The 16,378-nt window shown below is 43.9% G+C and overlaps 1 protein-coding gene across 1 annotated transcript in view; it reads left to right on the top strand.

The window, feature by feature from the left end:
• KREMEN1 (kringle containing transmembrane protein 1) overlaps nt 1-16,378 on the top strand; it is a 144,604-nt gene that overhangs the window by 114,053 nt on the left and 14,173 nt on the right. Inside the window, exons 18-19 of the mRNA XM_077834744.1 lie at nt 10,288-10,409; nt 10,897-11,050. Of these exons, the coding sequence (XP_077690870.1) occupies nt 10,288-10,409; nt 10,897-11,050 (276 nt within the window). The remainder of the gene's footprint in view (nt 1-10,287; nt 10,410-10,896; nt 11,051-16,378) is intronic.

Here is a 16,378-nt window from a genome sequence, read left to right as displayed (position 1 = left end):
ACTACTTCTTATAGGTATGTAAACAAGAGGATTGTACATGCAGGTTAGACAACTAAATTTAAAAATTTGCCCTTAAGGCAAAAGGGCATTTTTATTTAGGTGACTCAGTGTGGATTGAGGAGTCTAACTTCAGAAAAGCAGGAATGAAAGTTTTCGTGTTAGTTTCTAGTTTAGAACCACAATGCATGATCCATTGTGGATTTTACTCATCACCTATCCAAGATACCAGAAGCTCTTCCATTTCTGAATTTCAGGGTACTTTCTTGATTTAAAGAGGGGCATCTGTGTTTTCTTTAAAGCCCACAGATCCTAGCAAATTATCTGGATTTGGCTCTAATAAAAAATAAATTGAAAAACAAATTTTCTGCCCATTTGTTCCACACATAAATCCTTTCAGTACTAGACCCAGTAATTTTCCCTGTGGTGGGGAACAGAGGATTTAAATTTGGACATTTTTATTTGCACAGATAATCCCAGATTTACGTTTACAAAATGTCCTTTTGACCAGTAGTAGCTGCTTCAAGCATTGCATTGAAACCAGATACTAGAAAAAGGAATTGCAGCAATTTTAGAACAAACCGTATATTGCAAGCCCCTCCAAGTCTTAATGCAAACCTTATGATTGTGCAGTTGTTTAAGGCAGAAGAGCTTGTTTCTTCCCTCCTTCTTCTATTTCCAGCAGGCCTGAAGATGAGTCTCAGGCACACTGTAACTAGATTTGAAAAATACACCATCAGGATTTGGGTACCTTGGTGGAGGGATAGAGAGATTGGGTGTGGAAATTCTTATTGATTGTTCAATTTTTAGAAAATTAATGAGTCTGTGTTTTAAGCAGCCATCTGTGTATCTGTATTCAATGCCTGATGAGACAAAGAATTTCTGGTACTGTGACTTAACATAGCTTAGGACAAGTGGAATACAGGCAACATCAAGCCTTGGTAATTGCTTGGAGAGACTTGTGTAGTATTACTCCCATTTACAGATCACTATAACTAATTCCAAATCTATTGTTACAGTGTTTTCATGGAGATAATTACACAATATTTCAAGCCCAACAATATTTATGGCTAGTACTATGTGTCATGGAGAAGTATGTATTGATATGGTGCATTCATAAGTATGCCATATAGAAGCAGCACTATTAAATGGGAATAAAAGCTTATAGTCAAAAATGGCAGTAGTGATGGTTCCAGAGTGTGCCTGGTCTCTCTTTCTCTCTATCCCCCACCTCTTCATTATGGCATGAACTTGTAAGAGGCTTGGAAATTGGTGTGATTAATTCAAAGGAGAAAAAGGCAAATGTCAGCATTAAAGGACTGCTCAAGCTCCTCCTTGCTGAGAATAGCCCACCTTAATTAATTCGTCTTGTTACAGTTGGTATGGCAACACCCATTTTTTCATGTTCTCTGTGTATATATATCTTCCTACTGTATTTTCGACTGCATGCATCTGATGAAGTGGGTTTTAGCCCACAAAAGCTTATGCCCAAGTAAATCTGTGAGTCTCTAAGGTGCCACAAGTACTCCTCATTTTTTTTTGCTGATACAGACTAACACCACTCTGAAACCTGTCAAGGAAGGACAGGTTCTTGTCATATGGAGAAGACCTGAGAGAAGACAGTAACTGCTTCTAAATCCTTCAGACAATATGCTTTGAAGTGGCAGTAGCTTGGTGATGTTTCTTTCTCCTTGGTAATAGGATTACTATGAAATTCAAGAGAGAGACCAAATTACAGCAGATCACACTAGTTAACCAAAACAGGGTCACCTCAGTCCATCCCTCCAAATCGTCTCACCAAATGTATGAGGTTGCTGAAGGAAGCATGTGGATGGCATGGCAGCTTTTCTCATCTCAGTTTCATTTCATTGGTGGAAATGTAATTCCTCGGTGTGTGTAACATAGTCGAACACAGAAATTGGCAGAGTGGTGAATAATGATGGGACAGGTCAGTTATATAGACAGATATGGATCACTTGGTATGATGGGCTCATTTGAACAACGTGCATTTTAACACTGCAACATCTAAGAACAAAGAATGTAGGCCACACTTACAAGATGGGAGACAGTATACTGTAAGGCACTGACACTGAAAAGGAGCACTCAGAGAAGACAAGGCCATTGTGGAGAAGCTAAATGAATTATTTGCATTGGTCTTCACTGCAGAGGATGTGAGGGAGACTTCCACACCTGAGCCATTCTTTTTAGGTGAGAAATTTGAGGAAGCAAATACCCAGATTGAGGTATCAGTAGAGGAAGCTTTGGAGCAAATTGATAAATTAAACAGTAATAAGTCACCAGGACCACCAGATGGTCTTCTCTCAGGAGTTCCAGTGGAACTCAAATATGAAATTGCAGCACTACTAACTGTGGTTTGTAACCTATCACTTAAATCAGCCTCGGTACTAGATGACTGGAGGATAGCTAATGTGATGCTAATTTTTAAAATGAGCTCCAGAGGTGATCCCAGAAATTGCTGGCCAGTAAGCCTGACTTCAGTAACTGGCAAACTGGTTGAAACTATAGTAAAGAACAGAATTATCAGACACATAGATGAACACATTTTGTTGGGACACAGTCGACACAGCTGTATTATAGAATCATAAAATATCAGGGTTGGAAGGAACCTTAGGAGCTCATCTAGTCCAACCCCCTGCTCAAAGCAGGACCAATCTCCAGCTAAATCAACCCAGCCAGGGCTTTGTCAAGCCTGACCTTAAAAACGTCAGAGGAAGGAGATTCCACCACCTCCCTAGGTAACCCATTCCAGCGCTTCACCACCCTCCTAATGAAAAAGTTTTTCCTAATATCCAACCTAAACCTCCCCCACTGCAACTTGAGACCATTACTCCTCGTTCTGTCATCAGCTACCACTGAGAACAGTCTAGATCCATCCTCTTTGGAACCCCCTTTCAGGTAGTTGAAAGCAGCTATCAAATCCTCCCTCACTTTTCTCTTCCGCAGACTAAACAATCCCAGTTCCCTCAGCCTCTTCTCATAAGTCATGTGCTCCAGTCCTCTAATCATTTTTGTTGCCCTCTGCTGGATGCTTTCCCACATCCTTCTTGTAGTGTGGGGTCCAAAACTGGACACTGTACTCCAGATGAGGCCTCACCAATGTCGAATAGAGGGGAACGATCATGTCCCTCGATCTGCTGGCAATGCTCCTACTTATACAGCCCAAAATGATGTTAACCTTCTTGGAAACAAGGGCACATTGTTGACTCATATCCAGCTTCTCGTCCACTGTAACCCCTAGGTCCTTTTCTGCAGAACTGCTGCCGAGCCATTCGGTCCCTAGTCTGTAGCTAGGGTGACCAGATAGCAAGCGTGAAAAATTGGGATTGGGGTGGGGGTAATAGGTGCTTATGTAAGAAAAAGCTCCAAAAATTGGGACTGTCCATATAAAATTGGGACATCTGGTCACCCTATCTGTAGCAGTGCGTGGGATTCTTCCATCCTAAGTGCAGGACTCTGCACTTGTCCTCGTTGAACCTCATCAGATTTCTTTTGGCCCAATCCTCCAATTTGTCTAGGTCCCTCTGTATCTTATCCCTACCCTATAATAGGGTATCCTATCCCTATAACAGGGTTCAAAAAAGAATTAGGTAAGTTCATGCATGATAGGTTCCTCAATGGCTATTAGACAAGATGGTCAGGGAATGCAACCCCATACTCTGGGTGTCCCGAAGCCTCTGATTGCCAGATGCTGGGATTGAATGACAGGGGGTGGATCATTTGATAATTGCCCTATTTTGTTCATTCCATCTGAAGCATCTGGCATTGGCCACTCTCAGAAGACAGGATACTGGGTTGGATGCTAAGTTCCCCATGCAGCTGCCTATTAAGTGCTGTGCAGGCGCTCAGGACTGCGGCAGGGAGAGATGCCTCTCCCCAAGCTCCAGACCTGCCACAGTGCCGCTCTCCCCAGCCCCGACCTAGCTCAGCCCTGAACCTGCCTCGGCCAGGGGACAGGCACCCCTACCCTGACCCAGCCCAGCACCAAATGTTCTGCAACGGGGAGAGGGGCCTCACTCCCCAGCCCAGGTGCTGCTGTGGGGAGAGAGAGCTGGGGAGGAGTCCTCTCGCCCCACCGTAGCCCCAGGGAGCTCCACTGCATCTCATACCCCTCATCCCCAGCCCCACCCCAGAGCCCACACCCCCAGCCAGAGCCCTCATCCCTCTTTATCTGATGGTCTTGTACCATCAGTAATACCTACTGTGAAGGAGCCTGAATACAAACCCCAAAAGTCAAGGCTCTATAGTCTGTATATCATTTTATCAATCACATTTGCTTTTTAGCTAACTCTGGTTGTTGTCTGTTGTGATGTCCCAATAAATTCTTATATAAAAGAAGTGGGCCAGTTTGACCTCCCATTACATTTATTAGCTTCCCTAATTGGTAGAGACATAAATTCATGCTTGAAGAACTAAGAATGACGCTTGTTGGACATATGTTAGACTGAAATTGAGTTGCTTTAATCATTCAGGTCCTGTCTACACTAGGGCAATGATGCAAAAATTTCCACCAATTCCCGAATGTAGATAGAGCCTCAGAGTGCAGGGATGGTATTCATTAATGATACGTAACTTTACAGTGTTTCTCCATATAAGCAATTCTTTCCATGGTGCTTGCAGCTGTCAGTGTGTCTTAGATCATCAGAAAAACTGTCACATACTGGTGTTTACCTTGGGAGTCTCACACCACTTCATCCCAATACAGTATAAACAAGTGTATATTAAAAGGGTACTTTCAAACAATTGCAATCTGCTAAAATGGAGACACTGTACTAAGAACTACATTCTGTGATCTGTCACTTAGCCACTACAGATTTGGTGAAAAAACATTGTTTCCAAATCAGAGTCCCCAGGGGAAAACACACACGGCCTTGTGTGTTGTTATTTCCATATCGAACACTCTCTGGTGACCCTGCCACAGCAATTCAATGGTAAACTATGGCTGTGGGGTGAACCCGAATGACAACCATAGATTGGATGGTCATATTAAAACAATATTTGACACATAGTGCTCTGTTCTTCAAAGGGCCGAGCACTGAGATCCCAATTCATCAAAATATTTCAGTGTATGAGAAACAAATGATAATTCCACTGAATTCAATAGGACTCCTCAGATGCTTCTAGTTAAGAATATGTTTAAGTGGTTTGCTGGATTGGGGCCAGAATGCTCAGCACCCTGAAGAATTGAATCCTCATTTAGGATTAACTGCCAATCCTAGACTAGATTGATGCCTCTCAGTGAGCCACAGTTGGCTCCAAATCCGTCACATTCCTTTTGTTTGTCAGAGATTGGAGTGCTGAGGCACAATGGGACCCTACAGGGGCTCACTAGCTATACAATGTTACCCTAGTGGCATGGTTTTTTGTTGTTTTTTAGTTAGAGAATTTAATAATTTACCAACTGGGAGGTTCCCACCATTAAAGTTAACTCAAAGCATATTTTTAATGTGCTGTTTTAGGAATTCCCAAAGTCCCATGGGTGAAGTGAGCTCGGATGGTATTACAGGAAGTATTTGTTGGACAATGTAATAATGCACCCTACAGAAATTTGAGCTGTCTCTGCAGGTGTTCTATCAAGCTGGACTCAGCTGGAGAAGAGCTCCAGGTGAAAATTACCTATGATACATTAATTCAGGCAGTATCTTGAAGTCTCAGTAATTATATGTTCATTGCTGCAAGCTTGACTGGTGCATGGTACTTCAGAGCCCTAGCTAGAGTACTTATCTATATACAGTATTAACACTGGAACCTTTAACATATTTTAAGACTTAAAACAGTATTTTTATGAACACTAAACCAGAGCAGCATTAATTACTCAAACAAAACTACAAATACTAGAATTTTCTTCTCCCCAACTCTTGTTTTCTTAATCTCTCACCTATAGTGAGACATACTAGACGTAGACATAATTGTTCTTGTGAAGAATATGGCAATATACAATTCAGTATATTCATTAATCACTAACAGCTACACTAAACCAGCCCCTAAAAATTAAGAAGTGTTCATCCTTTGCCTTCCGTTTTTTCACTTGTATTCATCCCTTTCTGCCTTACTGTCATGTAGCTTTGCTCCTCTTGTGTCAACATTAAACTTACTATATACTGCCTCTTCTGTGTCTGGCGTTTGATCAGGTCCAAAGAATATAAAGTTCCACTCTTTTGTTACCTGAATAATTACTGGATTTACATGCTCTTGTCAGTTTTTGTGGGACCTGGAATGTTCTCATCTGTCTCTATTTTTTTTTTTTTTTTTGCTTTTACTAATGAATATTAAAAAGCTCCATGAAGAAACCAGGCATCAATCTGTATTATAGCTGCATCCTAAAACTATATTGTTCCCAGTTTGGCCTGTTACAAGTGATTTGTGAAGTAAATGAATCAGTGTTTCTTTGGACTCATTGAGATGGCAACAAGAAAACGAGAATAAAAAGTTTCTTATTGTCTGCACATTATGCAAACAACAAACGAGGATTCCACACTTCAGCAGCGAGAACTCTGCACTATGGACACTGGGTCTCAGTCTAACTTATTTATCCATTTATCTCTATCAACATCCTTAAAGCACAGAAAGCTATTGTGTAGCCCAGCACTGACATTTTTTACCATTAATCTGATAGTACTGGTCAGTCTGGGCCTTGTGTCAGGAATGTCAGACTCCTGGCATTAAGGGGTTAAACAAAAACACCTGCACTTATGAGCCCTTCAGAAATTGCACTGACTTGTCTCTATTCTACTCCAACTTTGTCTCTCTTTAGTATATTATGCTTGCATCAATGGCTCCAGCTGCAATGGAACCTCATGTTACCATTTCCTCACGTCATGAAAGGGCTCAAATGGTGCTACTTTACTGTATTACTCTGCCAATAGTGTGGGCGTGATTAGGTCTGAGTACTGCTGTGCTCTACTTAAGTCAGTACTAGCTAAAAGATTTATCCTTTGAAAACTCCCATCTAAAGATGTGGATTGAATAGAAAATATCTGGAGTAAGAGGCATTAAAATCAGGGTCAGTATAAACCAGACACTGAAATTGTGTTTAGATTCTTCTCCCAAAGGACTAATTGGCTGAAGGGAGGTGTCTTATTTGTGATGGTCCATCTCGCTTCTGCGAGAACTGTCAGAGAAAGGACATTGCTGCATCCACTCCTGCTAGTTCCTCTGTAGTGGGAGTACCACTTCACAATAGACAGTGTTGAAGGCTGCTGAGATATCAATAGTGTGAACATGGAGGTGTGGCCCCAGTTCAAGGCCATTAGTACAGTCATCCATCAGAGCAGAGGGCTAAACTTTTGCCATGTCCTGACTTCAAGCCTGACCTGAGGGGCTCAGGATGCTGGGGGAAGTTAAATGCTGCCGGAGCTTGTTTGATGGCTACTACCTTTTCCATAAGTTTGTTCAGGCAGGGGTTTGGAAACAGAGTGGTAGTTTGCAAGGCCCTCCTGCATTAAGTGCAGACTTGTGCAGAATTAGCCAGACTATTGAGGGTTTCCAGGTGGCTAATAAGGAGACATTGACTGAGACATTGATGATGCCAGTTACAGGGCCCTATTGTACTTTGCTTGCCTTCATATGAGATGGTGATTAGACAACTCTGTCTTCTAGTGGTAGAAATAAAAGCATGGATGGATGAAGAGCAGTGGTTGTAACTGAGCATGGGGAAGCTAGTGGTGCTGCTAGGAGAATGGAACGTAATTAATAAACTTGCAGGTGCATGGACTTCACACTTGACTGAAGACATCTGACTATTGATTGTCAAGGCAATATAAAGCCTCAGTGTCTTGTTGGACTACTTGCTGCTCCTGGACACATTTGCATCAATGATGAGGAATTTTGGGGGCTGGAGGGATAGCTCAGTGGTTTGAGCATGGGCCTACTAAACCCAGGGTTGTGAGTTCAATCCTTGAGAGGGCCATTTAGGGATCTGGGGCAAAAATTGGGGATTGGCCCTGCTTTGAGAAGGGGGTTGGACTAGATGACCTCCTGAGGTCCCTTCCAATCCTGATATTCTGCGATTCTATGAATGATTTATATCATCTTCAAGTGGCCAGAAAACTGCTTTTTTTCTTCTCAGAGGATATATCACTATGTTTATCACCTCCAGACTAGACTAGACTGCCACCTTTTGATTGTGTTTGCTCCAGGGCAGTGACCGGGATCAGAAAGCATCCTGCAACTAATGGGTCCTAATGCAACACAGATAGTTAATAACAGTAGACACTCTGATGGGCATAGGAATGTGGTTCAGATGAAACAAGAACAGGAAGCAACCCAACAGTGAATGATCAGCTGGGATTTATACCTGGGACTTCTCATAAACATAACATACTAAGCCATCTGGCCAACTACAGACACTGGTACTTGCATTTGCTACTACATATATCAAGTAAGTCTATGAAAGAAGCATTTTCACAAATATGTTGTGAACCACATTAATTCTCCCTGAGCCATATGGTTAGTAAGTGATGCAGGGAAGGATAGGGCTTTGAGATAGCAGAGGGAGAGGAATAGTTCTCTGCATGAGTAAGGGGAGATAGAGGAAGAGGAATTTAGGTTAGCAAAAGGCTTCTTTCCAACCTACTTAGAAAACAAAGTAACTTGTTCTGTAGCTTGATACCCTTCTTAGTGCCTCTCATGCAGCTTGATAAATCTTCAGAGTATTCGACTGCTGCATTGCTAATTTAACAGCCAAGTGGCTAGAATGGCCATGACTGTGGGCATGGATCTGTATGAAGAGGTCTTATTCAAATCTAAAGATCTTCAATATTTTGGCTATAAGACATCTTAGGCCTGATTTTCAAAGGTGGTGGACACCATTACCTCCGATTGATTTCAATGAGAGCGTTCTGATAAATAGATTTTACGGTATTTTAAGCTGGACTCCCTGAAATTGAGGCAAACAAAATTAGTTAGGACCTCTGAAAATTTGATCTAGAGTAGTTATAGAAAGGAAATAATGAAGGTATAAACTGACCCCCTTAGCAGCAAAGGACACAAACAGCCTGGCATTTGGAGCAGGGCACTTGGATTTACAAGCTCTATTCCTATCAGCAGGGGAATGATTTATCCCACTGTGCCAACTAGCCTTTAGCTGTTATTTTGGTATCTGGAACTGCTAATTGATGGTCATGTGAACTATGCTGAGTGTGTCTTGGGAAATACAGTATGTTATCCCCAGACACACAAGTTGTCTGGGTTCTCTATGTCTCCTTCAGACTACTCTGCAAAAGTATCATACAGGGGTAATCCTAGGTGGAGGGAGTCCTCTCTCTGTTGGGCACCAGCACAAACGCTTTTAGCAAATGTTGCTCACTTTGAATAGACACAAGGGAATTAAAAGGGAAACAGTGTCACAGGGTTTGTCCCTTGTCCACCCCACATTGACATGGTCCATAATCTCAATTACTAGGATGAGTTTTGTGCGCATGCATTAGGCTCTAACTATACCGGAGCTACAGCCAGGTCTAATGCTGGCAGATGCTATTCAGCTTTCTGCTGCGTGCAACATCCCTCAATCCTGAATTCAGCCAGACCTCAGACAGAACCTGGTGCTATTATTCCAGTCCTGGGCCTGCCTGGGTGAAGAGTAGTGTATAGTGGTAGGCTGACTCCAATGCAATGTTCACTATATAGTACAGCAGGTGAGAATGACATCTTTGCTGATGTTAGATGAAGAGAAGTCTCTATTAATAAGGTATCAACTTTAATTTCTTGTACTCCCAGCACCCACTTATGATTACATGGCAATGAAGTATCCTGGCAAATAGCTTAGATCCAATGGCTCTGTGGACTCCACTTTGGAAGACTGCTATTGTATGTCCATAGTGAATAAAATAGTTTGAATAGAAACCATATTTTTTAACAATGCCTCATTGCAATGTACATCATTCATTCCAAATCCAAATTTACCCTGATCCCACTCAAACCTAGTGTAATATTCCTGTTTATTATTGCTGAAATCAGGAATGCTGAATAATGAAATTATCTTAGGAGCTTATGTGACCCCTATTACCATAGTATCAGAACCTGATTATAAAATATGGTGTGTATGTATTCAGGAATGAAGCCCACCTCATTTCTTGTCTCCTTGTCTTCTGTTGTGTTTGATGGGCCTTTTTCATCTTTTCTAAAGGCCAGTGTCATACAGCTGGAGCTTGCTAATATGAGATTTATGCTAAAAGTTGTGCAGAGGCCTCAAGGTTACACATGAAATCCTTTGTATCATAGTGTACTCATGGACACACATCTAGAATATTTGTTCTCCATAATTCTTTCCAGTGCCTGGGAATCTTGGCTGTTACAAGGACTATGGAGATCCCCCTCTTACTGGCATCAGTGAGACCTCAAACAAACTCACTATCCAAACCTGCATCAGCTTCTGCCGAAATCAGCAGTTCAAGGTAATTTCTCTGCTCTCCATTTACAGAGAGGTTTTTAAAAATGGGACAGGATGACACACACAGATCTCCACTGTATTTCTGGTGCCTTCTTTTCTTGCCCCAGGAAACCCAGCCTCTCACTTCCTCTCACTCTAGGGAGCCCAGCCTCTCTCCTGCTTATCCAAGATAGCTTGGGTATAAGCCAAAAAAGTTATATTTTGACTGCAAGGAGGAGATGCCTGCAGACATGTGAATGCTTTTGTATGCTTACACTTCATTAATGTAACAACCCTCCCCTTCCTCTGCACAGGCTTTCTCACCAGCCCTAAATGGCACCCCTGAAGTTCTGTCATCTGCAGAACACCCTGCCAGCTTTCTCCTGGCCCTGCTCTTAATCATTCTCCTCCAAATGGTACACTCCTTGCTGTCCCCTTTATGCCCTGACAACCTGCTATCTATGTTCCCCGAATGTCAACCCTTCCTGTCTAAACTCTCTTTGTTATCACAGTTTGCAGGCATGGAGTCAGGCTATGCCTGTTTCTGTGGGAATAACCCTGACTATTGGCGCTATGGGGAGGCAGTCAGCACAGAATGCAACAGTGTCTGTTTTGGCGACCATACCCAACCCTGTGGTGGCGACGGCAGGGTCATCCTCTTTGACAGTAAGTATTGAAATGGGCTGAGCATCTCTGAAAGGGGAGGCTTCAAATACTTAGCAAATCAGGGAAAAGAGTCATAAAGGAATTTGGGCACTACTGGACACAAAAGAATGCAAGACCCCCCAGTAGGGCTCAACTGTAGGGCAGCTGAGGCCCTGTTTGGCTCAGAAAAATGAGAACATGAATTCAGAGTAAAATGAATTAACCTTCATTCCAATTCTGTGAATGGATTGGCATATCTCTTCCAATAAATGATACTTGCTCAGACAACTGCTTCATGCTCCAGACACCGTGGTACACTTTTCCACAAAGGGCTCTAAAGTGGCTGTCATCCATGACACAGCACTGAAGGGCATTTTCAGATCTGCCCTTAATTAATGAATGCATGTGCAACTAAGGTAAGTGATAATCTTCAATAATCCCATCAGACACCTTAATTGGTACACATCAGCTCAACTTTTAATAAATAGTGTTATGTTCAGTCTGGTAAAGTAGAAAGGGGAACCCAGCAGAGATTTACCTGGAGCTATGGGAAGTGGAAGGAGTTCCACCTTTTACCCTAAAAATAATTAGGTGTAATTATAAATCTAGTTACTAATTTTTGATTAAAGGAAAAACAGAATAGTTGACCATACACCTTATTTTCTTACCTACATGGTAAAAGAGAATGTCAGATATACAAGGCAACAAAATCTAGTAGACTTGTCAGTGGAGCAGCATGTTACATCAAGGGAATGAGTTATATTTCCTTAACACTACACACCTCCTCACTCACACTCTCTCTCTCTATAAATACCAGTTCCAGTTGCGTAACCTTCCAGACTAAGAGTGAAATTAAGACCTGTAGTAAACAGTGTAGTATCATTGACTTCAGTGGAGTTGCACCAATTAAACAAGGTCTGAATTCTGTCCTGAATACATGACCCTTCAATTTATGTTTAAGTGCAGTATAAGGTACAACCTTTTTCTTCATCTACACAATGATACCAAACCTTAGGACAAACTTCCACACAGTCGCTTCTCTTCACAGTATGGGTTTGAAAAGTTACTAAGTCCACAGTTTGCTCTAACACGGAAATGTGGGGGTGGGTGTTAGCTATCTTAGAAGATTAGGATTGGAAGAGACCTCAGAAGGTCATCTCATCCAACCCGCTGCTCCAATCAGGACGAACTCCAACTAAATCATCCCAGCCAGGCTTTGTCAAGCCAGGCCTTAAAAACCTCCAAAGATGGAGATTCCACAACTCCATAGGTAACCCATTCCAGTGCTTCACCACCCTCCTAGTGAAAGAGTTTTTCCTAATATCCAACCTAGACCTCCCCCACTGCAACTTGAGACCATTACTCCTTGTTCTGTCATCTGCCACTACTGAGAATAGCTTAGCTCCATCCTCTTTGGAACTCCTCTTCAGGTAGTTGAAGGCTGCTATCAAATCCCCCTTCACTCTTCTCTTCTGCAGACTAAATAAGCCCAGTTTCCTCAGGCTCTCCTCATAAGTCATGTACCCAGCCCCCTAATCATTATCATTGCCATCCACAGGACTCTCTCCAGTTTGTCCACATCCTTTCTGTAGTGGGGGGCCCAAAACTGGATGCAATACTCCAGATGTGGCCTCACCAGTGCCCAATAGAGGGGAATAATCACTTCCCTTGATTTGCTGGCAGTGCTTCTATTAATGCAGCCAAATATGCTGTTAGCCTTCTTGGCAACAAGGGCACACTGTTTACCTATATCCAGCTTCTTGTCCACTGTAATCCCCAGATCCTTTTCTGCAGAACTGCTGCTTTGCCAGTCAGTCTCCAGCCTGTAGCGGTGCATGGGATTCTTCCATCCTAAGTGCAAGACTCTGCACTTGTCCTTGCTGAACCTTATCAGATTTCTTTCGGCCCAATCCTCCAAATTGTCTAGGTCACTCTGGACCCTATCCCTACCCTCCAGTATATCTACCTCTCCCCCGGAGCTTAGTGTCATCCACAAACTTGCTGAGGGCGCAATCGATTCCATCTTCCAGATCATTTGAACAAAACCAGCCCCAGGACCGATCCCTGGGACACTCTGCTTGATACTGGCTGCCAACTAGACATTGAGCCATTGATCACTACCTGTTGAGCCCGACAATCTAGCCAGCTTTCTATCCACCTTATAGTCCATTCGTCCAATCCATATTTCTTTAACTTGCTGGCAAGAATATGGTGGGAGACCATATCAAAAGCTTTGCTAAAGTCATGGTATATCACGTCTACCGCTTTCCCCATATCCACGGAGCCAGTAATCTCATCATAGAAGTCAATCATAGAATCATAGAATATCAGGGTTGGAAGGGACCTCAGGAGGTCATCTAGTCCAACCCCCTGCTCAAAGCAGGACCAATCCCCAACTAAATCATCCCAGCCAGGGCTTTGTCAAGTCTGACCTTAAAAACTTCTAAGGAAGGAGATTCCACCACCTCCCTAGGTAACGCATTCCAGTGCTTCACCACCCTCCTAGTGAAAAAGTTTTTCCTAATATCCAACCTAAACCTTGAGACCATTACTCCTTGTTCTGAAATCAGCTACCACTGAGAACAGTCTAGATCCATCCTCTTTGGAACCCCCTTTCAGGTAGTTGAAAGCAGCTATCAAATCCCCCCTCATTCTTCTCTTCCGCAGACTAAACAATCCCAGTTCCCTCAGCTCTCCTCATAAGTCATGTGTTCCAGTTCCCTAATCATTTTTGTTGCCCGCTGCTGGACTCTTTCCAATTTTTCCACATCCTTCTTGTAGTGTGGGGCCCAAAACTGGACACAGTACTCCAGATGAGGCCTCACTAATGTCGAATAGAGGGGAACGATCACGTCCCTCAATCTGCTGGCAATGCCCCTACATATACATCCCAAAATGCCATTGGCCTTCTTGGCAACAATGGTACACTGTTGACTCATATCCAGCTTCTCATCCATTGTAACCCCTAGGTCCTTTTCTGCAGAACTGCTGCCGAGCCATTCGGTCCCTAGTCTGTAGCGGTGCATGGGATTCTTCCGTCTTAAGTGCAGGACTCTGCACTTGTCCTTGTTGAACCTCATCAGATTTCTTTTGGCCCAATCCTCTAATTTGTCTTGGGCCCTCTGTATCCTATCCCTACCTCCAGTGTATCTACCTCTCCTCCCAGTTTAGTGTCATCTGCAAACTTGCTGAGGGTGCAATCCACACCATCCTCCAGATCATTTATGAAGATATTGAACAAAACCAGCCCGAGGACTGACCCTTGGGGCACTCCACTTGATACCGGCTGCCAACTAGACATGGAGCCATTGATTACTACCCGTTGAGCCCGACAATCTAGCCATCTTTCTATCCACCAGTCCATTCATCCAGCTCATACTTCCTTAACTTGCTGGCAAGAATACTGTGGGAAACCATGTCAAAAGCTTTGCTAAAGTCAAGGAACAACATGTCCACTGCTTTCCCCTCATCCACAGAGCCAGTTATCTCATCATAATCAAGTTGGTCAGGCATGACTTGGCCTTGGTGAATCCATGTTGACTGTTCCTGATCATCTTCCTCTCCTCCAAGTGATTCAAAATGGAAGCTAGGGGCAATCTAGCTCCAGAAAGCAAAGATGCTCAGCCATGAGTCAAATATCATGAGTCAGATGGTGACCCCTACAAAATCATGAGATTGGCTCAAATATAATGAGATCTTGTTTTTAAAATTGAATGTGTTTTGGGGTTGTTGTCTGATTTTTGAACTCCCCCTCTCCCTTCAATATGCTCAAGACAATTAGTGTTACCACCTTTCTCATATTTATAGTGAGTGAGACAATTTTGGCACCAGCTGCAGGAACTTTCACTAGAGGGTCCAATGCACATTGGGACCTCTTTATGATAGACAAGTCTTAAGTGTTTAAGTCTATATGAACAGTTAGTCCATGGGTGCTTGCCAGTTACGCATTAACTGTCCATGCGGACCTTGCAACTGTGCACTAAAAGTTCACTAAGGCGCGCTTACACCTAACAACTGTCCTGGGGTTTGCAGGCCTGTCCTACTTTGATCCTCAAAACCTCTTGTCATGATTAAGCAGAATATTTCCTGCATTCAGGATTGCCATGGGGTTTTGCCTGTCTGCCCTTCTGTCCCCATCTATAGAGTGGCCAAACCTGAGTTGCGCTGTGTCCTGCTTTAGCCACTTGAAATGTTGGGAAGTATGCACTTTGATCTACTCCCGTTTCAAAGTGGGGTAGATCGAAGTGCACTATGGAGCTTTTAGATGTGGGAGCAGGGCCTGGATGTACAGTTAGTGCATGGCTGGCTAATGTGAGGTAGATTTAGACTCCATCTTGCCGCATGCTAACTGTTCATATAGAGAAGCCCTTAGTGAGGGACAGTCTCTGCTCAGTGTATATTACAATTAGTGCAAAGCAGGTTAGTGAGTTTGTGATGTGGGAACTAGAACGGGGAATCAAACTCATCCCATACAGGGGCCACCAAACTTCCATGCGATGGGAACAAAACTTAAACCCTGTTGAGCTGGGCAAGATTCATACTGCTGCCCAACAGGAGAGAGGGTCTGTAGCTCCTTTGCAATTCTCCGAGACAGCTAATCCTGCACAGGTGCTGATGTTACATTTTTGAGAATGAGACTGCCTTCTGGGAAGATAAATGTATTAAATCAGGTCTGACCTGTTGGAGCTTGCACAGGCATGGTCTCCCACCCTTTGGACCAGGGATGGGCAAATCTTTTGGCCCAAGGGCCACATCTGGGTATGGAAATTGTATGGCTGGCCATGAATGCTCATGAAATTGGGGGTTGGAGTGCAGGACAGGGTGAGGAGTCTGAGGTGGGGCCATAAATTAGGAGTTCAGGGTGTGGGAAGGGGCTCCGGACTGGAACGGGGTTGGGGTGCGGGGGGGGAGGGTGAGGGCTCCAGCTGGGGGTGTGGGCTCTGGAGTGGGGCTGAGGATGATGGGTTAGGGTTGCAGGAGGGTGCTCTGGGCTGGGACCAAGGGGCTCAGAGGGCAGGAGGGGAATCAGGGCTAGGGCAGGGGGTTGGGGTGCAGGAGGGGGCTCAGGGGTGCAGGCTCCAGGCAGCGCTTACCTCAAGCAGCTCCCGGAAGCAGGGGCATGTCCTCGCTTTGGCTCCTATGTGGAGGCACAGCCAGGTGGCTCTGTGCACTGCCCCATCCACAGGTCCACCACTGCAGCTCCCATTGGCCATGGTTCCTGGCCAATGGGAGCTGCAGTGGCAGCACTTGGGGCTGGGGGCAGTGCACGCAGCGCCCTGGCTGCCCCTATGCGTAGGAGCCAGAGGGGAGACATGCCACTGCTTCTGGGAGCCACACAGAGCCATGGCA

Source organism: Eretmochelys imbricata, chromosome 15 (genome assembly GCF_965152235.1).
Source record: "Eretmochelys imbricata isolate rEreImb1 chromosome 15, rEreImb1.hap1, whole genome shotgun sequence".
In the NCBI taxonomy this organism is placed as follows: Eukaryota; Metazoa; Chordata; order Testudines; family Cheloniidae; genus Eretmochelys; species Eretmochelys imbricata.
Note: the sequence above shows the minus strand (reverse complement) of the source record. Positions and strands in the feature narration are given on the sequence as shown.